Raw genomic sequence first — 24,847 nt, forward strand, 5'->3', positions numbered from 1 at the left:
TTCCCAGACGCCTTAACGCCCACTCACATCCTGGGCCATCTGACCTCAGGAAATCACATGATAGGGTGGGGCCAGGTTTCACAATGAGCTCACCCGAAACCCTGGCTGATTGTGACCCACACTTGTTTTCACACCTCGGCTCATGTGATTAGAGGATCATCAGGGGGTCCTTTCTCCCTCTTTGGGGGGAAACTCCCACTGGGTTTAAATCTGGGACTCCCCACCATTTCACCTTAGAACTGAAGAAGCTTCTCGGATGAGAGGTGAAACGTCTTCAAGCAACTTAAAGAAGTCCAGACGCTTTTCTTTCCAAACTCCTTAGAATAAAAAAAAAATCACATAAATAATATTCTTTAAGCTGCATTTTGCTCCTTAGTTCTTGTTAGGTTCATCCTAATCTCATATGCAGAAATGGCTATTCTCATTTTTGTTGTATCTTTTGTGAACGTTGCCCATACTAAAACTTGCAGGTGTCTTTTCATGTATAGACAGTCTCACTGTTTTGCCAAATACAAATGTATCCAAGCAAACTAGCAGGAAATGTATATTTAGACACAACTAAATTCTATGAGCATTTTCGAAACCCCACATGCACCTGGTTCCTCTTTTTTGAACTAATTAGGCATCAGTCAGGTTTTTTTAGGCTCACAAGAAAAACCACAGCATGCATGTTCAAAAAATGAAAATTTTAATGTTGAGCAACAATCCCAAAACATTTTCCACGATAGAAACAATTATTATTCAATACACTGTAAAAAATATGGAGATGAATACATCATTAGAAGCAAATGACACTCAAGTAACTCTCTGTCAGCAGATGTTTGTGTAGATGTCAGAATCAGGAAGTTTGTTTTTTAAATTTTTTAAATATTTAAATAACAATATGAAGAATTTAACTGTACAATTAAAGCACATAATGATCTGTCTTTATAGGATGATGGTAACTATTGAATGCTAATCTTTTCAGCAGCACAGCAGGATGGTCTTGTCAATGCAGAAACACCCAGACACAGAAAAATGGAAGGAGAAGACGTCACACTTGAATGCAGGTTCTTTATCAGTGGAAGCAGGAGGCTCTTCTGTAAGGAAGAATGTGAAAAGGGAAACATTCTGATTAATACAACTGCTGACACATTTCAGAGCGGCAGATACAGCATTCAATATGTCAAAAAAAATTTAATTATGATATTATGTATGTGAGCATCGCACAGCTGAAACAGTCTGACTCAGGAAGGTACAAGTGTTTTTTGGACAGCACTTTGAAACCAGATTATTTTGAGATAATTGTCACTGAAGGTAAGTCTCTACAAAAATTGTATCCATATTTCTGAAGATGTGAACATATTCACATCTCATTGGCAACAACATTTCTTTCAATTGATCTCCATTCAGTCATTTTTTGAATATAAGCTTAGCGTTGCCATAAAACACCTGTTAACCTACATTACTCGCATGCAGACATACAAACTGCAGGATTGTTTTTGTACTGATTGTTTCCTTGTTCACAGCTGTAAAAACTTCAACACCAGGCTCTACTCCAAAAGCTTTTCATCATCAACCTTTCTCCTATCAACCTCAACAACAGCAACAACAGCAGCAACAACAACACAAAGTTTTAACTTCAGTTTAGAAAGCGCTACATCTACATCCTCCTCCACTGAAATCCTGAACCCTTCTGAGACACCTGCAGGTCCAGGTATGGGTTTGTCTGTGTATTTATCAAAAACCTCAACCACATTCAAGAGCAGTAGAAACATCGCTCGGTCATATTACTAAAGTGTAAACTTAACGTTGTAAACTTTAATTCATTAACTAATGATGCGTTGTCAGCTATTTGATTTTGTAATTTTAAGCACAATGTACAAAATGAGTAAAGTTTTCAAACAAATGCAGTGCATAAACAGTGCAAGAGTTAAATGAAGAACTCAGGAACTGCACATGAACAGCTGAGTGAGACCACGTTTGACTTCCTTAAAGCACCATGACATGAGATCTAGATGACAGATGTTATAGACTTCCACTTCTGTGTGGTTACCTGTTACTGTGTGGTCATATCTCAGTGTTCTATATGTGATCCTATGACTATTATGCAATCAAAAAAAATAGACAAAAATGCAGTGGGGAAAAGACTGCACAGAACTGGCCAATCTCATTAGCTGTGGGCTACGTCGACCTGACATTACGTTACATTTCTCATGATGTGCATGCAAGCTTAACGTAAAAAGTTAGACTTGATAGTCACACACAGGACAGCCTCATTTGAGTAGTTGGCACTGCATGTGATGGAGGATTCAAGTGCAACAGTCGAAACTGAAACTTCATCTGAAAATAAATTAGGAGGACCAAAAGTAATTTCATACAAATGAAATGTAACTCAGAGTATCTGTGTTTTGTTTGCATAATTCATCGCCAAATATTACGAGTGTGACAGTAAAAAGAAATGTGTTCTCTTGAGGTGCAGATAAGCCGCTTTATGTGATTCTGATTCTGGTCATTATGATCACCCTCTTATCAGCCGCTTTGCTGATTTTCTACAAGAAGATGAAGGCCATTAAACCTAAAGGTGAGTCTGTAGCACAGTGAGAAACCTCAGTTTTTTACCACTTCAGAGCATTTCTGCAGATTAACCTCAGGGTTAACCTTAATTAAGTTTTTATGCTGCACTGCAAAAATTCAAAAACTTACCAAATATATTTGTCTAATTTCAAGTCAAAAATATCTCATCGCAGTTAAAATAAGACACAATCAGCTACACAGTAACATTTCAGTGAGATATATGAACTCGTTTTTAGACAGTGCATCTTGGATCTGGAGAATTTTCACTTGTTCCAATTGCAGATTTTTTTTCACTTATTTCTTACAATTTTTTTTTTTTTTATTGTATTAAGTGAAAAAAATCTGCCAATGGAACAAGTGAAAATTCGGGCGTAGTCAGTGTACAAATTTGATTCAGGTCACAAAGTACAATGTTGGTGTCGAGTTTTAGGATGGTTAAATGCTTATAGAAAAATAAAATTGTTGTTAAACTGATTTCTGATCTGGAAAAAGCTGCTGTGACAACATTCGATTGTTTGACTGAAAGGTGTTCAGCACAGAGTCACATTGACCAATTTTCATACATTGCTAAACCATCGACTTAGGAAAATTCAAATTCATTAAAAGAAAAATGAAAAATGATGTAGTGACAGAGGTTTTAACTTCAGTAGACCTATCCATGTCTGTGACTCTCAGATGCTTCTACACTAGAAGCTAGAAGTACTAGACTGATACCCACTGGGTTGACTTATTAAGATGTTAGGATATATGAAAGCTGACAGATGTCCCGGTAAAGCTGAACATTTAAGAAGCACAACATCTGCACAGCTGGAAAAAAAGATGCAAGATGTAGCAGATTACAATAGGCACGAATTAAGTCAAGTGTGACTTGGCTGTGGCACTGAATACATCTTTAAGATTAAGTTGAAAGATATTCTTCATATTGTTCCCAAGTTTAGTTTCTTTTTTGTAGTTGGTTGTAGTTCCTGGAAGGTGTTTAAGTTTGTGTTCTCACCTGCATTTTTCAGGACCTCCTGTAGAAACAGAATACGCCAATATCACACAGGTTAGTTTTAGAAATTATGAGACACGCAGTCTTCATTACCTTCTGATTTTTATCAGCTGGCCAGTATGTTCTCTTTTTTCCAGAATAACCGATTGTGTGAAGAGATAAGAGACGGCGGTTCGCCTCCTGTGGAAGTGTCTTCAGCTGATGCCTTTCCCAAAACCTGCCAGCGAGCTGGAGTTGAAAACCTCGAACTTTACAGCCTCATCACCTATTCTCAAAGTAAAGTAAGTAGAACTGCGGTCTGACTGGTCAGAAACCAGAACAAACCTGTTTGAGTAGTGTCATTAGTAATCATTGATAGGATATTTTCTTTCTGCCAGCTAATAGTAAAAATAAAAAAATGTCCAAATTCAGTGAACACGCTCTGGTTCAGGGTTATTAGGCTTGGCTTGGCTTTTTTAAGTCCAGGACAAATCCTTTGTTCCTAAATGCTATCATTTTCAGCTTCTGTGAGGTGATAATTTAATGCAGTAGCTGAGGTTGTAGGTTGTAGTGATTTGTTTAGTTTCAGTAAAACAAGTTTAGTAAAGTAAAAAAGTTTTTTTTCACTCCTGTTTTATCTGCTGGATGGGTTTATTTTTTAAGTACGTTTAAAGTTTAACCTCACTTATTTTTCAGGATGAAAATGACACAGATGAAGTTGATTACACTGAAGTGGATTTTTCCCACATTTCTGTAACTAACAGCGCCCTCTGTGGTAAATCAGCTGATGTTGTCTACTCCACACCTCAGATACATGCTAGCCCCAGGAACCATGTTAAAGATGCTTCACCTCCTCTGTACTCTACAAAACCAAAACTGAAATAAAATACAAACTGAAAAAAGCGCAACACCTGAAGAGTCTTGCACTGTCACTGCAAAGAGAATAGAGGTTGCAGAGGGGCGTAACAAAGTGTTTGAGAAATGTTTTTTCATAAATGATTCAAAGTTTAACTTGGAAGCCACGGTGTGAAACAAAAGACTTCACATGATGTGATGATGGAACAGAATATTTATGTTTTATTTACACTTTGTATGCAGTAAATTTTATCCGACTGGATGTTTAGTTTTTTGGAACGAAGCTTGTTCTCAGTAAAAGCTGTTTGTTTATGTTGTTTTGTACTAACAGTAGTTTTATAAAGTAAACAAGGATTTCTCTTAGCTACTGCATTTGAAAAACGACCTATACTGTCTTCTTTCAGTTTGGTTCTGTATTCTTATTTCACTGTTCTTATTTCATAGGAAACATATTGTACAGTGGGCTGAATTCAAAAGCCAGTTTATCTGATTGATTATGTTCACTATGTAAAAAAATATCTAAATCTAAAATATGCAGTCATTGTCATCAAAATATTTTTGTTATAAACCTGCGGTGAGTTATAAATATTTTTAATAACAGAGTATCGATGTTGACCTTTGTGTCCCTCTGGTGGCTACTTCTTTTAACCTTGCACAGTACAAAGTACTTTAATGAATGTTACACTATGTTCCTGAACTTTTGCCTCCTACTAAAGGCCTCTAGTGCAAAAGAGGATTTTCTGTACTACAAAGTTTCACTTCTTAAAGTTTACCAGGGTATATCACCATGGTAACTGGTATTAAACCTAACCTGCCCTGGAGCAGGTATTCTTCTAGAACTGATCAGATATGAAATAATTCCCTAACGACCAGTCAGCTCAACAGATGTTGGTTTCACCGTTGCTGAAAGATCCCTCAGACCTCTGTGTGTGGATATTAAAGAGTGTAAGTTTACCAGTACACATTTTAAAATATCCTCTTTCCCTAATGACTATGCTTATTTTAAACCCCCCCACTGGTTACAAACAATTTTATGCATTTATTTACTTTTTGTTTTTGTGAACTTCAGGAATGTATTGAGAGGTGTCCTTCTTTAAAACAGGAAGCTGATGACTCAGCTAAAGGTTGAGTCACCTGTCATCTCATGTTCTTCTGCATTCCATTTTGAATTCTGTTTTATTTTAATCCTTGCTCTCAGACAGTTGAAGACCACCGACACCGCAACTGAAAAAAAATTAAACTATTTTAAATATGAATATATCTAAATACTCAATTGTATTCCAATTTTCTAGTCTTTACTTAATCTTTATTTTTGCTGGCTTTCTTTCTATTTCAATTCATTATTTTTGTCCTTTGCGTCTATAAATTCTTTCTTACGTATTCTTTATTAAATATTCGTTGTAAATGAATATCTTCAGTGAGCAAAAAGGTTGAATTCATAATCTTTGTGACTTTCTCTTTTGATTATTTTTGTTTATTCATATCCATCCATCATTATTTCTACAGCAGTGTGTCACGTTCTTGTGTTGAGCTTGCTAGCCATCTGGCTTGCGGCTTTGTTTAGACTCCAAGGATGTAAATCCAGCCTAACGCAGCTTTAGAAGTGATGAGACACAAAAGCTAAACCAACACAGAATCCTTCACTCTGCAGTTCAAGAAGTTAAAGCAAAGGGGAGAAGTGTAGAGCTGTATGACGTGTGTGGGGGAGGGAGTCCATCATTAAGAGAAGTGAGAAGTTCCTGGTTTGTAAGACAAGCAATATGAAGACAGTATGTGGCACTGCGGTCTGTTTCATCTTTCTCAGTGAGTAAATTTTTGTATTATTACTCCTTCTTGCATATCATTGCTTTATGTGGTTAAATATGTTTATTGGAACATGACGTTTGTTAAAAATATGAGGTAACTTCCCCAAATATAAACAATGCAGGAACCTTTTTTAAGCATGTCTCCATTTTTTATTACCTAAGGTTATCTTTTTTTTTTTTTCCAAAAATTCTCCAGATTTTTTTGCATTGCACTTCAATATTTAATCAAATTTCCACATATATACTTTTTTTTAAAGAGTAGTGTTATAGTTGAGATTTTTTATGGGGAACCGACAGTTTACAGTATCACTGTTTTGCAACACACTGGGAAAACTAAAAAAGCTGGGCTTAACATTTGGACTGTTGGAGCTGTTTTGCACCTTTGATGAACAATTGTAAAGTTTAACAGTGTTTCTTTGTCAGAGTGTTTGTGGTTAAACATGTTCAGAGGTGTAAGTGCCTCTGAAAGTACAACTTAACTTCCCCATTTTTATTTAAACACGACTTCAGTTTATTTTGTTTTTCAATAATTTCAGGGGTTTTTTTTAAGAAATTACCCTGATTTTCTTGTATTGTTGTTGAATATACAGCCAAATATCTGCATACACTTGTTTTTTATTTATTTTATTTTAAGAATGCATTTATAGTTGACAAGTACACACTGTTGTTTCAACCTCACCGCTTTGCAACACAAAGGAAGGAAAAAGGGAAACTGGTCTTAACGTTTGTGTGTTATTCTAGTCTGTGCGTGTGTGTGTGCGTGTGTGTGTGTGTGTGTGTGTGTGGACACAAAGAAAGTGCAGCCACTGTTGGGCCTTCTTCACCTGAACGCTGGTGTTGTGGGTCCAGGTGAGATCAGTGGAAATGTGGGTTTCCAGAAAGGGGGAGACAGATTTCCCCCTGTTCAACATTTATAATCAAAGGGTTGGGGATCTGTCTGTGCCTCCTGAAGTCCATTATGAGTTCTTTTGTTTTAAGGATGTTCAGCTTCAGGTTATTTTCTGAGCCTCAGCAGGAATCATTCTCTACCTCCACCCTGTATGCTGTCTCATCTCCATTAGAGAGGAGCCTATTCACGGTGGTGTCATCGGCGTACTTGAAGATGATGTTCATTGGTTGGATTGATGCACAATTATGTGTGTACATGGAGTAAATTAGGGGGCTGAGAATACAGCCCTGCGGAGACTTGATGCTGAGTGACAGTTGGGCGAAGAGTTGGAGGCAGTCTGACTGACTGAGGTCTGTTTGTGAGGAAATCTTTGAGTGAGGAGCATTTGGCAAGGGGAACACGAAGGTGGATCAGTTTGGTGGTAAATTATGTTTAACCATTCTTTGTTCGAAGATGATGCAACAGCAATGTTATTTTTTCATACTTGTTAAATATGAAACATAAAAGGAACAACACTGCATGAGTGTTGATATCCCGAAGTCTCTGAATGTTCAGCAACACATCTTCATTTTACGTGCGGAGGTCAGAAAAACGGACGAAGATGGATTCTGAAACGAGTAAAACTCAAGATGATATTCTAGCTTTTACACAAAACTTCAACTCTGAGTCTTCTTCAGCTGATGATTTGTGGAGATATTAGGAAAAAACATGACATTTGCTGTTTGTAAAATTACTTTACTTTACAAGTAAAGTAAGAATTTAGTGAATTCAACTAAACATTTATGACCGTTCACATGAAGTGAATAAAAGTGAATAAATTAAATTAAATTAAATGTACAAAAATGTATTATTCATAACATATTACAGGGTACATATTAACTATTGACTGTTCATCATTTCTACAGCCCTGCACGATGGAAAACACTGGTCAAGTCAAAAGAGGAATTCCCACCTATAGAAGAAGGGAAGGAGAAAACATCAGAGTTGAATGCAAATTTTCTTACTCTGGAACCAAGAAGTTCTTCTGTAAGGGAAAATGTGAAAAAACAAATATCCTAATTGTAACAACAAAGAACGCAGCTAAAAATGACAGATACAGCATTCAGTATGTAGAAAAAAGTGTTCTGTCATCTGATATTCTCTATGTGAGCATCGGTCAGCTGAAAAAGTCGGACACAGGACCATACATGTGCTTGAGTAAAACCTGGCTTGGTGATCTGAGCCGTGAGTTTTACATTCTTGTCACAGAAGGTGAGTTCCAGCAAAAATATTTTTTTATGTCATTGCTTTACATAAACTTAAAATTCAGTTTTTATAAGTTCCACTGATGACCACAAACTAAACCTTACATGCAAACACTGAATCTGCTTTAAGCATAATTTTTAAGATTTAATCTCATTGTTTCATTGTTCATGTTGTTTGTATACTTCAACTTTAACATTTCTGTCATCAGGCTCAACAACAAAAACAGAAACAGCAACAGCAACAACATCAACAACAAAAACAACAAAAACAACAAAAACAACAAAAACAATACCAACAACAGAGACTTCAGTCTTCAGTTCAGAAAGTGCTGGAGTTTCATCAGTGTCCCCCGAAACCTCAAAACAGCCCCAGAGATCGCCTGCAAGTTCAGGTACATTATACATTTTATGTTTAATATGTAATATACTGATGTAGATATGATCTCGGTTATTCAGACCCTTTTCCATTAGTACCTGCACAGACTTGTTACGGTTTGGGTACCAGGCACTAAAATAGTACCTGCTCGGCCGGGTTTCCAAGAGATCCGAACTTGGCATCACTCGATGAGTTATGATAGCACCTTGTTCACAAAAATCAAAACCACCATTTTTGAAACCCGACATTGAGGGAAATGGCTACAAAAAATGATGCCGTGGTCCCCCAACTCTGGCGAAAAGCCACAGACCAAGCAGCAGGTGTGTCGACATCAGTGTTGCTTCATGTTGCATAATTACATCATGGCCTGCTCGCGCCACGTTGCTATAACAATGACCTCGCACATTAGGCAGTACTTGACTGTCATGGAAAACCAGTCAATCTGAGTCAAATTTTGGCGAGACACTGCGAGTCAATCCGAGTAGATAATGAAAAAAATCATTAGACTCTCTGAGTAAAACAAATGTGTTCTTTTAAGCTGCTGCAGGTATGCTTCCTTATGTGGGTCTGTTTCTGGCCATTATGATCATCCTCTTCTCGGCAGCTTTGCTGATTTTCTGCAAGAACAAGAGGGCCAGTAAAGACAAAGGTACACACACACACACACACACACGCGCACACACACACACACACACGCGCGCACACAGACAGAACACCTTGTTTTGAAAGGTACCGAAAAACATAAAATGCATTACTTATCTACCTCGGAGATGTCCGTGTGTGGAAGAAAGAAAAACGTTTTTAAAAGCAGAAATGAATGAAAATAACAGAGTTTCTGGTTTAATTCTTCAAATGTGGCTTATTTTTTGTCCTGCATGTTTTTCAGGACCTTTGGAAAATGAAAATGGTGACATCACACAGGCGAGTTACAGGAATTCTGAGACACCTGAGCTTCATTACTGCTTGATTTGTATGAATAACCTGGGTTCTTCTTTCTCTACAGGTGAACCAGCTCTATGAAGAGATCAGAGAAATGGACACTTTGCCTCCCCTGGGTGTGTCCTCAGCTTACACATACCCCAAATACTCCCAATCCCATGGATTTGAAAACATAGACTTCCACAGCCTCAGCACCCCTCCTCAGAACACAGTAAGTAAAATTGTGGTCTGATTTTAAGCTTTGAGGTCAGAAATCTGGATCTTTATATTAAATTAGGTAACAGTTTGAGTAAAAAAGTAATGAGGACCTCAGGTTATGGCTGAGCAAGTACAGCGTCAGCAGATTAGAAATACGTTTTGATGACGGGGCTACATAGGGCCTTGGAAAATTCACAAAAAAAATCTTCAAGTCAATTCTCAAATTAACAGGTCACCAGTGAAAAGAAGCTAAAACAGGGCTCATGTGTTCTCAATTTTTGGTTTTAAGTAAGAAGTAAATGGTAAATGGCCTGCATTTGTATAGCGCTTTACTTAGTCCCTATGGACCCCTTTGCACTTTACACTACATTCAGTCATTCACCCATTCACACACACTCACACACTGGTGATGGCAAGCTACACTGTAGCCACAGCTGCCCCTGGGGCGCACCGACAGAGGCGAGGCTGCTGGACACTGGCGCCACCGGAGAAGTAAGAGGTCTGACTGTTGCATTTAGGATCAGCTGTAGTTTCTGTAAACCTTGTTCACCATTTAATTTCTTTAATTGGGTCATTCGCTGCACTGAGTTTAGGAATGTCAATGGGAAAGAGATGTGCAGCTGATGAAACCTTCACTGATGAAATTATGTTCACTATTTGTTCAAAATGTATTTCGAGAGATGATTAATCCATTTTACGAAGATTTTGGAGGAAGTAGTTAGTGTTGCTGTGGATTTGTTTTGCATCAGTAAAGTAGCTAGCTTGTTTTGTACACTCCATTTTTGTATATTCAACAATGTCGAGAATAACTGAGGATGTTAGAAAGATTTGGGACACAAAATGTGGATTTTTACTGTTTATGCATATATTAAGGGAAGAGCAGGCTGTACCTGCTGTGGAGACTCAGGTCTTTTGGAGTGAAGGGCCCACTCCTGAAGACCTTCTATGACTCTGTGGTGGCCTCAGCCATCTTTACGGTGTGGTCTGCTGGGGCGACAACATCTCTGTCGGGGACAGGAGGAGACTGAACAGGCTGATCCGGAGGGCCAGCTCTGTTCTAGGATGCCCTCTGGACCCAGAGGCATGAGTGACAGGAGAATGGTGGCTAAGCTGTCATCCCTGCTGGACAGCATCTCCCACGCCATGCAGGAGACTCTGGCAGCACTGAGCAGCTCCTTCAGTGGCAGGCTGCAGCACCCACGATGTGGGATGGAGAGATTTTGCAGGTCTTTCCTCCACTCTGCTGTCAGACTCCACAACAAAGACTTCCACTGATCAAACACACACAAACCCACACATGTGCAATAGCAATAACACTAAGTGCATTACTCTTTTTCTGGCATCGCTGTATTATACTGAATTGTATATAGCATTTGTATTCTATTTTATTCGATTGTATGTAGTATTTTATTTTATTTTATTCTGTTCTATTGTGTACAGTATCTTATTGATATCTTATTCCAGTGTTGTTCTCTAATTTTTCTATGCAACTTTGCACTGTCCACTGCTGTAACAAAGCAAATTTCCCACGCGTGGGACTAATAAAGGTTATCTTATCTTATCTTAAATAAATCTATAAAAAATTATTTGATTAAAATTGCTTTTAAGAAACTAAAGTTTGTTCTCACTTTTCTTTCAGGCTGAAGACAACTCAAGTACTCTTCATTACTCTGAAGTCGTTTTTTCCCACATTCCTGCCACCAACAGCGCTCCATCTCGTAATGCAACTGATGCTATTTACTCCACACCTGTGGTACACACCAGCCCTTCCAACCACACCAAAGATTCTTCATCTCCTCTGTACTCAGCAGTTAAAAAACGGTATTAATGCTGCCGATGGCACCTTCCCTCTCACAAAGATCAACAGGTGTTCGTAATTCATAGAAAATGAGGTTCTTTTCTACTTATTTAATTGAACTGAATGTTCAAACTATTAGCCTCGGATTAATTTATTTAATTACTTAGTAATATCTACTTTAACTTAACAGATAGTTGATTGCATGCATACTTTTTGGAAACTGGAGTATTTTCCATTAACAAATACAGGAAAACCCAACTGACATGGAACATCCATTGCTGTGTGAGAGCATGCAGTGGTCTCAGCTCAGTCAGCAGGTTGTTCTTGGAGAAACATCCATAAATGGAGTTAGCAAAACAGCTTCTTTCACATGTAGAAATTTACCTCAAGTGATGTCTTTCTTGCCCAAACCCAACAAAACTGAGACTGAAAAGTGAATGATGGCATGAAAAGCTGCAGAAAACTCAAAAACATTCTGTCAGAAAACCCTAAAGACAAGTTCACTAGAGACAGTTTCTGTATACTTTCTGTTGGCAATGTAAACAAGCAAAAAAAACCAAAAAAAAAAAAAAAATGGGTGAATTTATTTAAAATATTATTTTAATAAAGCTTTTTGGGACTGCACTCTTCTTGCCCCATTATCCAGTGTTTTTGATCATGCTTGGCTCCCATAATCTCTATAATACATGGCGCAGTCTTATTGTTCAGGCCTGAAAGTGAAGCTGATTTGGAAGGTTCAACAAATCCAGCAAATCCAACCACATGTTAGACTTTAATGTGAAGATGCCTAAATCCACAGATGAAACAAAATGCAAACCACCATAAAAAAACAAATAAATGAGCAAAACACCAAATTGAATTATAGGCCCCCAGCTTTGCTCACAAACCTGCTTGTTTGTGTAATTTTGTACTGACACAGACACTGAAAGTACTGTGTTAATTGTTTTTATAATCTTAACAATATCACAGTTCTGTGGGTTATTGGATTTGCACAAGGATCTTTGTGTTCTTATTTTAGTTTGCTTCACTGTGCTCAACCTGATTTTTAAATCTGAATTAAAATAAACATGAACATCGACAGTTTGGTCTGTATGGTCTGTATGGTCTTGATTGTTTGCAGAATATTTTTATAAATAAAGGTACATGGACTGGTTCTTATATAGCAATTTTTACTCTATTTGAACACTCAAAGTGCTTTATACAACACGCCTCGTTCACCCATTCACAGACATTCATTCTTTTTTCTACATCTAAATTGTTTCCATCCAACATTTACACACATTTATACTTATGCATGTTTCTGCTATTAATTCATAAATACAAACTGTCCTCTAGTGCAAATGTAGTAGTACAGGTCCTGTTGTGCCTGGTTATTTTCCCCTCTGCAGCTGTATTGTAACACATGGTGAAGTTTTTATTGCTATTGTAAACGTATTTATGGCATAGCGTCTGGTTCTGTGTGAAGTCAGATGGAAGAGGACTGTGCAGTGTTGTACTGCAAGACCTCCCTGTTCTATGTGGTGATGACCCAGCTATAAACCTTACCAGCATCTACAACGCTGGTATTTTTTCCCAGTGAGGAAGCACTACATCATAGTCGATGGATCAAAAACTCAAAGGCACCACCTAGTGGCGATGTATGAGAACTCAGAAACGGTGGTGTCGTAAAACAAATTTTCACTTCCATCTTTATTCATGAATGGATGCAAACACACCTTTGCTGCATTCATAATTTTAACAAAAATGAATTGTCTGCACCACAAGTTTGACTGAACGAGACCAGCAAAGTTGGAAAATAGAATACGTGTTTGGTGCAGGTAATGTAATTTCTAAAATCAAAAAGAGGAGGGGGAAAATCAAGCTTTCAAATTTGCGTAGAAAGAACAAGAGAAAAAAAAGGTTTACCTTCAAATGTCAAACTACAAACTGCATCACAAAGCCACAGCGCTGTCTAATAATAGTACAGACAACAAGACAGCAAAATTTATTATAAACTGCGTTGTTTGCAATGACTTTTATACTGACTTTTTATATTGTTCACATAAGTTTGTGACTTTAATATCAGAGAATTTCATATATTTTTCATTTTTCCTTGGAGTAATATTTTCACTTCATGCAAATTTTTAAATGACTGCTTATTCAAACTTCCTATTGGGAATTGTTTTAATGCAACTTTCCTTGTGAAATCCAATGAAAATATAGTTACATCAACATAAGAAGAATGTGACAACTCGAAGGCAAAAAAGCTGTTTTGATAAAAAGGCTACATTTAGTTTTGACTTTTATAAGATTGCATCATGATGTTTTTATTTTGTTGTTATTTTAAGTAACGCTTCATCTGGTGAACAAAACAAAAGCTCACTGGCACTAAAATAAGTTTCTCTTAAACCCAACGATTAATTTGTGAAGCAGGATTTCATCTCATCCAGGTTAGCCCTGGGTTCACTTTTCAGAAAAGCAAATTATTAATGAGAGCTAAGGACTAATCAAAACTCACTATTGCATTGCTACTTTTTTGTACTACAGCGTAATCAGCTGATTCTGTGCTATTTCCACCTAATCACGTTTATCTTCACAACCACATCACGCCTTCCTTTGTTAACTTATTTTTCTTTAGAATTTCTTCTTAATAGTTTAATAATTATTCACCATTTACTTTACTACTTTTGTTTTTGTCATTGCCCTATTTTTATCTACATTTGACACACAAACTACCCTGTGTAGTGTCTTTAAATGTCCATCATATTTCCATGAGATGACACATAAGCCAAGTGACGTAACATTGTGCATTGGCCTCAATATACAGAAACAGAGATATTTTTGAATAGTACAAAATGCACACAAATGAAGGGTTTGTATTTTTCTGAAATATCCCTGATGACATTTGTTTCCTATGGATATAATTATCATTATAGTTAAAACAGTAATATAATAATAATAATAATGGATTGGATTTATATAGCGCTTTTCAAGGCACCCAAAGCGCTTTACAATACCACTATTCATTCACTCTCACATTCACTACACTGGTGGAGGCTACGGTTGTAGCCACAGCTGCCCTGGGGCAGACTGACAGAAGCGAGGCTGCCATATCGCGCCATCGGCCCCTCTGGCCAACACCAGGAGGCGGTAGGTAAAGTGTCTTGCCCAGGGACACAACGACCAGGACAGAGAGCCCGGGGATCGAACCGGCGACCTTCCGGTTACAGATGCGCTTCCCAACCCCCTGTACAGTACAGAGTACAGTACTCTGTACTGTACATATACAGTCAATTTCTAGTTTTCAGCACTCAGGTACATGTGTGATTTTGGATGAGGATAACAACGTGAGATCTTTTCAGGGGATAGAAAACATGAGATATAATATAAATAAATAAGTAGAAATGCAGAGCTGAAGAATGGGCCTCATCATTAAGAGAAGTGAAAGGTTCCTGGTTTACAAGAGAAGAAGGAAGACAACAGCATTAAACCATCAGAACCTCAACATGAGAGCCTGTCACTTTTTGTTCTGCTTTATCTGTTACTTGTCTTTGTGTCAAGAGTTTTTTTTTTATATATAATTTGATCAGCTTCATGAAATGTGCTTTTTTCTGTTTACTGAGCAATCTACATGTCTATGTGACTTTTCACCTAATAACTTTGTGATGAACTTATTCAGCTACTAAATCACTTCCTGTTTTTAGAGAATAGATGTAGAGAAGAAAAACCGCAGCTCTTTCCGAGAACATGCAGTTGTAGAAAAGGGCAAGAACCTGTTGATTCTGAGTGACGTTGTTATTTTTACAAACACACACACACACACACACACACACACACACACACACACACACACACACACACACACACACACACACACACACACACACACACACACACACACACAGACATAAGACCTATAAATAAACTACGCAGGCAGACGCAGAGTGCCGATCTCAGGAGTTGCTGCCCACGCGTGTAAAAACGACTGCAGTCTTTGTGTTTTCTAACTCAGGTGTCTTAGCTGAAGAATTACAGGGTGATCTAAAGAAATCCCCTGTCATTTAGTTTTCTTTTAATTAATCATTAAGTTTTGCATGGTTGATGAAACATTTTAATGGTAAACTGTTTTAATATATTTCTTATATAGTTTTAAATATATTGTTATTATATTCTGTTTCTTATGTATATTGTTATTTTCTGTGGTTCTCGTTCTCGTTTTTCTGCCTAGAAATGGTTAACTTGTTGTTGAATATCCAATGAAATATCCACCCCTGTACTTGGCTTTTCATTCCACTGAAATATACCTTAGAAACTAGTCTTAAAAACAAGGTTTAAAATAGATTTAGAAAACATATTTAAAGAAACTAAATGTTAATGTCATTTGCTCTGTTTGTCAAACCGGTTCCTGCTTGGAGCTGATGCAGCAACAATGTTACTTTTTTTAAAATGTGAATGATAATGAGAGAAATAGCACTGCATAGATGTTGACACACTGAAGTCTCTAAACATTAAGCAACACATCCTCCTTTCACATGCGAAGCTCTGCTGTAAAACACACATTACCTCCCTTTGCTCTCATGTAGACACACAAAAATGACAAAGATGATATTTTCTTTGTTCACAGCTTCAATCATTTCGACATCAAACAACACTTCGCAACTTTTTCAACATCAGTATTTCTGTTTTCAGTCTCCACAACAACAACAACACAGAATTTGAACTTCCGTGACTCAACCATGACAGAGAGTCATTCATCGGGCTCAGGTAGGTAGGTGTGATGCGAGCGTGGATCCATCCACGTGTTTATCAAAGCAACTTGTCCCTGTCCTCCTTCAAAGTAAAGTAAGAAATTGTGAATTCAGCTGAACTAATTTGAACAAGTTATGACTTTTCACATAAAGTGAATTAATTGTACACAAAAATATTTCAACAACATATTACAGGGTACATATTAACTATTGGTTGTTCATCCCACATATAGAATAATGGAAGGAGAAAACAGAGTTAAATGCAAATTTTCTTACTCTGGAACCAACAAGTTCTTCTGTAAGGGAAAATGTGAAAAACAAATATCCTAATTGCAACAACAGAGAACACAGCTAAAAATGGCAGATACAGCATTCAGTATTTAAAAAAATGTATTCTGTCATCTGATATTCTGTATGTGAGGATCGCACAACTGAAAAAGTCTGACATGGGACCATACATGGGTCATTTGAGACAGACTGCAGGCTATAATATCTGTACACAATAACCTCACTAATATTTGGTAGGATTGAGGGTCATTTGAGAAGCGTGATGTTAGCTTGCTTTTTTCCAAAACTTGTTTTGAATTGTGTTGGGGATCACGGTCCTGAAGCTTCACCCCAGTTTAATTTGAGCTGTTGATTTGGGGTGAAGCTGAAATATTTGGATGTAGTCATTTGTCTTCATTATTCCATCCACTTTGTGCGATGTACAGTACCACAGCAAAACAGCCCCAGACCATGATGCTACTTGGCAAAGTGCTGACACATCCAAATAACTTTTACTTACATACAGTTATTTGAACTGATAATCGTGGAATCTGCAGTTGTTTAGAAATGGTTCCAAGAGATCTTCCCAGTTTGTCTAAATATACATTTCTCCTTCTTGGATGGTTAAAAAAAATAAAGTCAGTGTAAGTATATATTTGAGCCTGTATGTATACTTTTGATGTTGTGTAGAAAATCCAGAATAAATTCAAACTTGTTTACCCGGTTCTATTTTCTTTCTTTCCTGTATGAAGGCAGTAATTTCTTTTCTCAGATTTAACTGGATATTCTGTTCATGTCCAATGATTCCAAATAACTGCCCAAACTGCCCAAACTGCCCATCTAAGTACCCAGATATGTTTCAGTATGGCTGCCGAGTAAAAGGGCTTTCCCCTGGAGAAACCTCTGCAATTTGAATGTAAATACTGATCCATAAGAACTCTGTGGACTAAAAGTTCCTGCCACAAAGTTGTGCTGTTGAGTAAATGAGGAAAATTCTCAAGCAGACGTGTCACAAAAGAAGAAGTGTCCTTATTCTTACCTGCTGCACGCAGTTAAATCAGATTTTTTGTAGCAGAGGTTTCTAAGGGTAAGCCAACACATGTTGCTTAAAGTTCTGTTAAAAATAAAAGTAGTGTAATTTGCACAGCTCCACAGTGTCGGCCTCATCTCTGGTTGGTATGGGCAGAAGTCAAGAGGCTGCTGCTGGTAGTGTTGCAGTTGTGGGAAGGTTGGCCTACTTGCTTAAGTCATGGTTTTAATGTCACAGCCTGTCTTAGTATTCGTCTTGACCACATGCATGTCTGTCTGCCTGCGGTGCACCGTCATCTCAAACTAGCAATAAGTTTTGCAATAAGGAGATTTATATCTTGAACAAACAAAGACTTTCATTAAAACTATATCAGAGGTACTTTTCTCTGTGCAGAACCCTTTGCTTCTAAGAAATGTTTGACTGAGTTGAAATCCATTAGTGCTGAACAGTATAAATATCAGAATTTTATATCCTACAGCACAGTTAAGGAACTGTGTGTTGAGACTCACAGAAATCCAGCTGAGTACGGCTTTAGAATAACTTTGATTGTAGAGTAAAAACAGTTGCTAGGCAGTGTTTGCAGTTTGACGGGTTTGTGTTCATTGTTTGACCCGATGAAACTACAATACTGCCATCGAGTAAATTCATACATGTAATTTAATTAAACCCAAACAGCTTGTGTCAGTAGAAACTAAATAAAGCTAAGTAACCCAAAAGGATAAATAAATGGATTCTGTAGGACCACGTTTTTTAAATGAAGAAGGGAAGAGTGTGTATCTGTGTGTGATGTGTTTGAAGGAGAAGTGTCATCATTTTAAAAAACCCAAAAAACACAAGTTCCTGTTTGTGAGTGAAAAAGGAAGAGAAGCAGCATGAACCCACCAAAGCCTCGATATGAAAGTCTGTCAAGCTTTACTCTGTTTCATCTTCCTCAGTGAGTAAATTAACCTCACATTTCTCTCATTTCTCTGTTCTCGCCATTGCTGGCCTTTATCTTTGTTTTTTAGGAGATCGTCTGTAAGTTTTGTTCCTCATAAACAGTTTTGTCTGCATACTGTTTCATCACTCACGCGTTTTTTTTCAATGTGGTGTTTAAAGTTGAAAACATCCTCCTGAGATCCAGAAGAAAAAATGTTTTGATATTTCGATTTTAAAAAATGTAAGCATTGCAAATTTCTTTTCAGAATCATTATTTATCTATTTATTTATTATTTTCTGTCCCTTGAAGTGGAGATCAGGTCTTATTTGATCACACGATGATATGATCCTATGAATCCTATGAAGGGAAACATCTTTCCAAGGCAGCCTTGTTGAATTCTGTTTCATTTTTCTTCTTGTTATTTCTCTGGACTGCCCAATCTTGAAGAACCTGTCTCAACTCATTGAATTGGCTATAAATACGAACCGGTAGACTCCGATCCTAGTCTCTCTAAGGCCACAGATATGTTGAAGAATGTTATTGTTCCAGAATGTTTTCACCTTTAATGCTAACTTCAGAAATAACCATCTCCCTCTTATTTGTGTACTGATTTTGTTTTCTAAAACCTGGTTGTCTGTTTTCTTTTTGGCGTAATGAGAGGACCACCTGTTCTGTAGTTGCAGGCAGCTTTGTTCTGTTTTCATATTTCATCCTGAAAATAAGTTCAAGCCAGTTGCAGCAAGGTTAAAAATGAAATGATAAAGACAAGAGGTACACAGTTTAACGCACTTTTAGCATATATATTATGAATAATGTAAATTGGTCATTAAAATTAAAGTGGACTTAAACAGTATTTTTAAATAACTAAATGCTACAAGTATTTTACAGAACTTCAAAGTTTTTCGAATGACTCACCATTTAGACCTTGTTTTTTAAGTCAATGTGTCAACAATTCTTTCAAGCTAAAAAGGAACAGCACAGCCTCATGGTGACAAACTGAAAACTTTACAACATGTGTTAAACAACAATTTCAAAAACCTCATCTGACAGACAAATACACAAAAAGCAAATAAAGAAGTCATCACAAACAAAACTAAGCATGTAACTAAGCTTTCGAGCTTAGCCTGACGCTGATGTCTTTTTGCAGCTGTAGGGAAGAATTGGAAGACTTCTGTTCACAAATTCAAAAGTAAAAGTAGAGATTTTAGGTGAAATTGAATTGAAACTAATTTGAGCTATTTTGTTTTAAATAATTACATCTTTTCAATTTAGTTTAAAATATTTATTCAGACTGCAGGTAACTGTTCATATTTTCTAGACCTGCAGGATGGAAACACTGGACTTGCCAACGCTGAAACTCTCGTCTATGAAGGAGTGGAAGGAGGAAACATCACAGTCGAATGCAAATTTCGGATCCCTGGAAGAAAGACATTGTTCTGCAAAGACAAATGTGAAACTGGAAACATTCTCATTGAAACGCCTGATTACACAGCCCAGAGAGGCAGATACAGCATCAAATATGAAAAAAATTATTTCTCAAAGGATATCGTGCACGTGAGCATCACACAGCTGAAAAAGTCTGACTCAGGACGGTACAGATGCACACTGGACACAACTTTACAACCATGTGATTTCAAGATCTTTGTCAAAGAAGGTGAGTCTCTACTAAAAAATCTTCATGTTTCTGAACCAACATTTACTTCTCAGTAGTAGCTTGTTTTCTATTTAAATAAACTCCATATGTTATTTCTTGCATGCAGACAAACAAACAAGGAAAAAATCAGACAAAAGACTTGCTTGTTCACAGCTTCAATCATTTCAACATCAAACACAACTTTCTTCAACATCAGTATTTCTGTTTTCAGGCTCTACAAAAACAGGAAAGAATTTGAACTTCCATGTCACAACCACAATGCAGTGAAACTAGTCTTAAAAACGAGGATTAAAATAGATTTACAAAATATATTTAAACAAACTAAATTTAAACATTGTTTTCTCAGCATTTTTAAAATATCTGTGATAATAAGAGATGCATGGATGTTGACACACTGAAGTCTCTGAATGTTAAGCATCACATCCTCATTTCACATGCAAAACACACATTAACCCCCATTACTCTCATGCAAAAAGTCTTCAAGCAGGAATCTTATAGTTTTGATTGCTTCCGTGTTTGCAGCTTTAATCACGTCACCATCAAACAACACTTCACGACCTTTTCCAATATCACTATTTCTCTTTTCAGTCTCCATGACAACAACAAGAACAACAACAATACCTGACTCAGGTACGTCATGTGTGCATGTCTGTGTGAATGGAGTGTGCATCCATCCATATGTCTGTCAAAGAACCTCATCCATGTTCATGAACGAAACATCAACAGCTGTGTAAGCACCGGTCTGATTTATTACTGAAAATGCAGAAATGGTAAACGGCCTGTATTTGTATAGCGCTTTACTAGTCTCACACACTGGTGATGGCAGCTACATTGTAGCCACAGCCACCCTGGGGCGCACTGACAGAGGCGCGGCTGCTGCTCTGACCACCACCAGTAGGGTGAAGTGTCTTGCCCAAGGACACAACGACCGAGACTGTCCAAGCCGGGGCTTGAACCGCCAACCTTCCGATTACAAGGCGAACTCCCAACTCTTGAGCCACGATCGCCCCACAGAAATACACAACTTTGTTAGAAGTAACAGAAAACGAAAGTATTGGCACTAAAACAGAATTATCAAAGTAAAAATACAATTTATTTCATAAACAGGGACATTATATTTTTTGGATTTTAACTTTAACGTCTGTTAACTGTAAAATGGACTTGCTTCTAATTTTCTAGGATATATCATTGTGGGATTAAATTACATTTCGTAACATTAAGCTGAAACTATAGAAGAAGAAAAGTTATGACATAGATGTAATGAAGTGAACAGCACAACAGTTAAATGAAATGTCAACAGCTTTGAGGGACTTTCTCAGAGCATCACTACATGTGGTCTTGATAAAAGATAAAAATAAATTCTATCTATAATTATACACGTTTCACTACAACAGTCACAGACAAAGGAAAAGCTCAAGTGAGTGAGTGTGGGTCTGAGTCCTGTCAGGGCTATATGGATCTACAGCTAGAAAATGTAATCTTCTTGTATTGTGGCAATTTCTATCATGTTGTTGGTGTTGAAACAGTGACTATACTTGTTTTATTTTTGGCTGTATTTTCAAGCATGAACCCAAAAGCAGAAGAGATTTTGAAGCATCATCCTGCTGATAGATAGCACCAGTTTCAAGCACAACTGCTTCTTATACACATGAAGTTTAGATACAGTTACTTATTTGGTTTCTTTCTTCTATGGTTTTGTTTTGTTTTTGTTTTTGCAAAAGCTGCCTTCAGAGGAATCATATTCTGTCACAAATCTTTAGAAGGTTTTCTTTGCAGATAAAACTAAACCATATAAGTGTCATTTTATTTCACTTCAACTCATATTGATACTGTATTTGCAAAAACATAAAATAAAATGTGGTCTTTTTTTTTAAAATCTAGACTCTACTATAAAAAAATACTTTAGCTGTTTACATGGATTTACTCCTACTGAAATGCAGCACTTGATTACGCTCTGCCTCTCCTCATACATCTAGATGGGTGAGGATTCAGAGCATTTATTCTGATTAGTGCTCAGTTCTAAACCATGAAAGTGTCAAGAAAGAGCTGTTTTTGTACACCGAAAATTCACCGAACTTCAAAGATAGTATTTCAACATGAAAAATCGTTTGTGTCTACAAACATGTGTCTGACACGAAAAGTTCACGAGCTCCTGTAGGACTTTATATTTTATAGATTATTTCCTGTAATGTATTTCTGTTTCCTAGCGATAACCTGCATCGAACAGAATTCAAGACATGGAGCAGCAATTTATTTGCTTAACAGATGATCCATACACAGAACAATAAGGTTTTTACTGAATTGTGCTCTTCCTTAAAAAGAGTAAAAGGAAAATAAATCATATTTCTTTAACAGAAGCTCTTAACCAGTAAACATGAGGCCTCTCACTTCTACCAGTCTGCAACAGCTTATGATCAGTGTGTACAATTTACTATTTACAAAGACTGTTTATAATTACATCACTGCTAACAGCAAGGAGAGGGGAGAGGTAGTCATCCATCCAAAAACACCAACGCAGCATCAAATGCACACACACACAAATGCTACACATGTGATCAGGGATGATAGTATTTCACTTTATATTTCACCAGGATTTACCAGGAACTGTGCGTCTCCGCCTCTCTTGTCTTTCATCCAGGTTTCTCCTTGCATTTGGTTGTAAGTATAACTGTGGTGGTGGTTCTGCTGCCTGTTGTTCTGCTGCTTATCTACAGAAAATGGGCTGGTGGCTCTTTCGGTGAGTTACCTTCCAACATTATCTGCACATTTGATATTCATTAATTCAAAATATTTCTTTTGCCACTGATTGGTTGCTGACGTGCCCAGGTTACGTCACAGTTTATATCCAACAGGCAAAAGCACTCACATAACGCTTTGCTGAAAATGTTTTAGACTCTGAAAAACATGTAAAAATTCAGTGAATAAAGTTAATAGTAACTTTCTGTCTTTTCTACAGGTCTGAACAGCAGGAGACACTCAGAACAAGGCCAGACTGAGGTGACTCATCAGTTACTTGTTTACTCTCTTTGTCATCTTTAAAAAAAAACTGCACTATTGAGCTGGAAGGAAACAAAAGATCAGGATTTCCAATTTATGTTTATGTGCTGATCTAATGGGAAACTTTTAAGTAACATTGCACTTCAGCATGTGCCTAACATGCATTAACATTATACTACACTAAAAAACTTTTTGTTTGTAATTTGAACATTAATAATCCAAAAGAATCATCACCTGATTTTTTAAATCCCGCTCAGTTTATCTCGGTCTTTTGTGCCGTGCAGCTTAGTGTTTTAGTCACAATGTTGCTGTTTCCATCAACCCAAGTACGAAATCTGACAGCAACCGCACACTACAAGAAAGTAACATATTTAGTAGTTTCAGAAGCAGATGTGTTTTTTCTGGATATGCATGAAACTAAACTCAAGATAAAAAGAGAGAAGTTAAGACTTCACTGTTTTTCACTGCTTACATGTTTGGTTGTATAAATATTTGTCCTCCACAGGGGGCAGCAGTGATCAGCTTTCATTCAAGTAGTGACATTTTCCATCGTATACTTTTACATTTGAAATAGATTTTTTTTTGTCTGGTTGGTAAAACAAAAGCAGCGTTTCAATGACTCTGCTGTGTTACAATAAATTCATTTTATGAAGCTGAGCAAACTGAAAAACTGCTAATAAATAAATAAATAAATAACTCCACTTACACCACTTCTCTTTATACTAAGCAAGTATAAAACACACAGCTTCTGTTTCCATCCTGACACTAAAGACCTGTAGTACGTCATCAGCTTTAGGTCTGTTGTGTCACTGCTATTGTTGTGTTTCTGTCTTTTCTTCTCAGTTCAGTTAATTTATTGTTTTGTTTTTTTCCCCAGATTAGTCTCAGTGAACTCTATCATCCAGTCTCCTCATGTGAAGACTCGATCTACCAAAGCCTCAATATGGCGAGCAGAGATCATGACCAAATCTACTCTACACTCAGACACAATCAGCAGTTTTCAGACATGAGCTCCTGTCAGACTGAATGACTGCATGAAACATGGCAATAGTACTTCTATTGTTTACGTTACCAGGCTCATTGACGTGGATTTTGTCGTCAGACTTTGAGCTCGAGGTTTTGTGCAGACGTCCACGTGCCTGCCAACTTTTAATGATGGCAGATATGAGTCATTTGCATTGGACAGGAAACTCCTCTACAGTGCACCAACTATGAGTTCAAGGAAATGTAACGGAGTAGTGTCAGAGACTATCTTGGTTTATTTTCCTACACTTGATTTATTCCTAGTTTTTTAAGGATGTACCTGCAGCCTTAGCATGCATTCAAAATGTTTTGTATTTAAAATCTGTGTAACTTTCCTCCAGATAGTAAAACATAAACATAATGGACAAATCTGAACCTCAGGGGAGTGACTTTATACTCTCTAATATCAAAAAGGACAAAGATATTGAAAATGAAATAACATAAAATAAAACCTGTAATATCATGAAAATTTTGGATGTAATTCATTTGCCTTTTTTTCCCACCTGTCCTGATTGGTTCTTTTGCCATCAGAATTGTTGTCTAAAGGCAAAGAAAGAAGTCCAACGGATTTACTTTACCAAATAGACCATCCCAGCCTTG

At 37.1% G+C, this 24,847-nt stretch overlaps 2 protein-coding genes across 2 annotated transcripts; both read left to right on the forward strand.

Moving 5' to 3' along the window:
* Nucleotides 1–8,008: 8,008 nt before the first annotated feature.
* On the forward strand, nt 8,009–12,186 carry LOC120727973. Its single transcript, XM_040022592.1, has 6 exons — nt 8,009–8,326; nt 8,529–8,711; nt 9,234–9,344; nt 9,582–9,616; nt 9,699–9,845; nt 11,472–12,186. Exons 1-6 carry the CDS (start codon nt 8,263–8,265, stop codon nt 11,658–11,660), a joined length of 729 nt encoding a protein of 242 aa, XP_039878526.1. The 5' UTR covers nt 8,009–8,262; the 3' UTR covers nt 11,661–12,186.
* A 6,239-nt stretch (nt 12,187–18,425) lies between these two features.
* On the forward strand, nt 18,426–24,739 carry LOC120727974. Its single transcript, XM_040022594.1, has 6 exons — nt 18,426–18,588; nt 19,892–20,227; nt 20,816–20,857; nt 22,866–22,964; nt 23,184–23,224; nt 24,102–24,739. Exons 1-6 carry the CDS (start codon nt 18,549–18,551, stop codon nt 24,252–24,254), a joined length of 711 nt encoding a protein of 236 aa, XP_039878528.1. The 5' UTR covers nt 18,426–18,548; the 3' UTR covers nt 24,255–24,739.
* The last annotated feature ends 108 nt before the right edge of the window (nt 24,740–24,847 follow it).

This window comes from Simochromis diagramma, unplaced genomic scaffold, assembly GCF_900408965.1.
Source record: "Simochromis diagramma unplaced genomic scaffold, fSimDia1.1 OVJJ01000308.1, whole genome shotgun sequence".
Classification (NCBI taxonomy): domain Eukaryota; kingdom Metazoa; phylum Chordata; class Actinopteri; order Cichliformes; family Cichlidae; genus Simochromis; species Simochromis diagramma.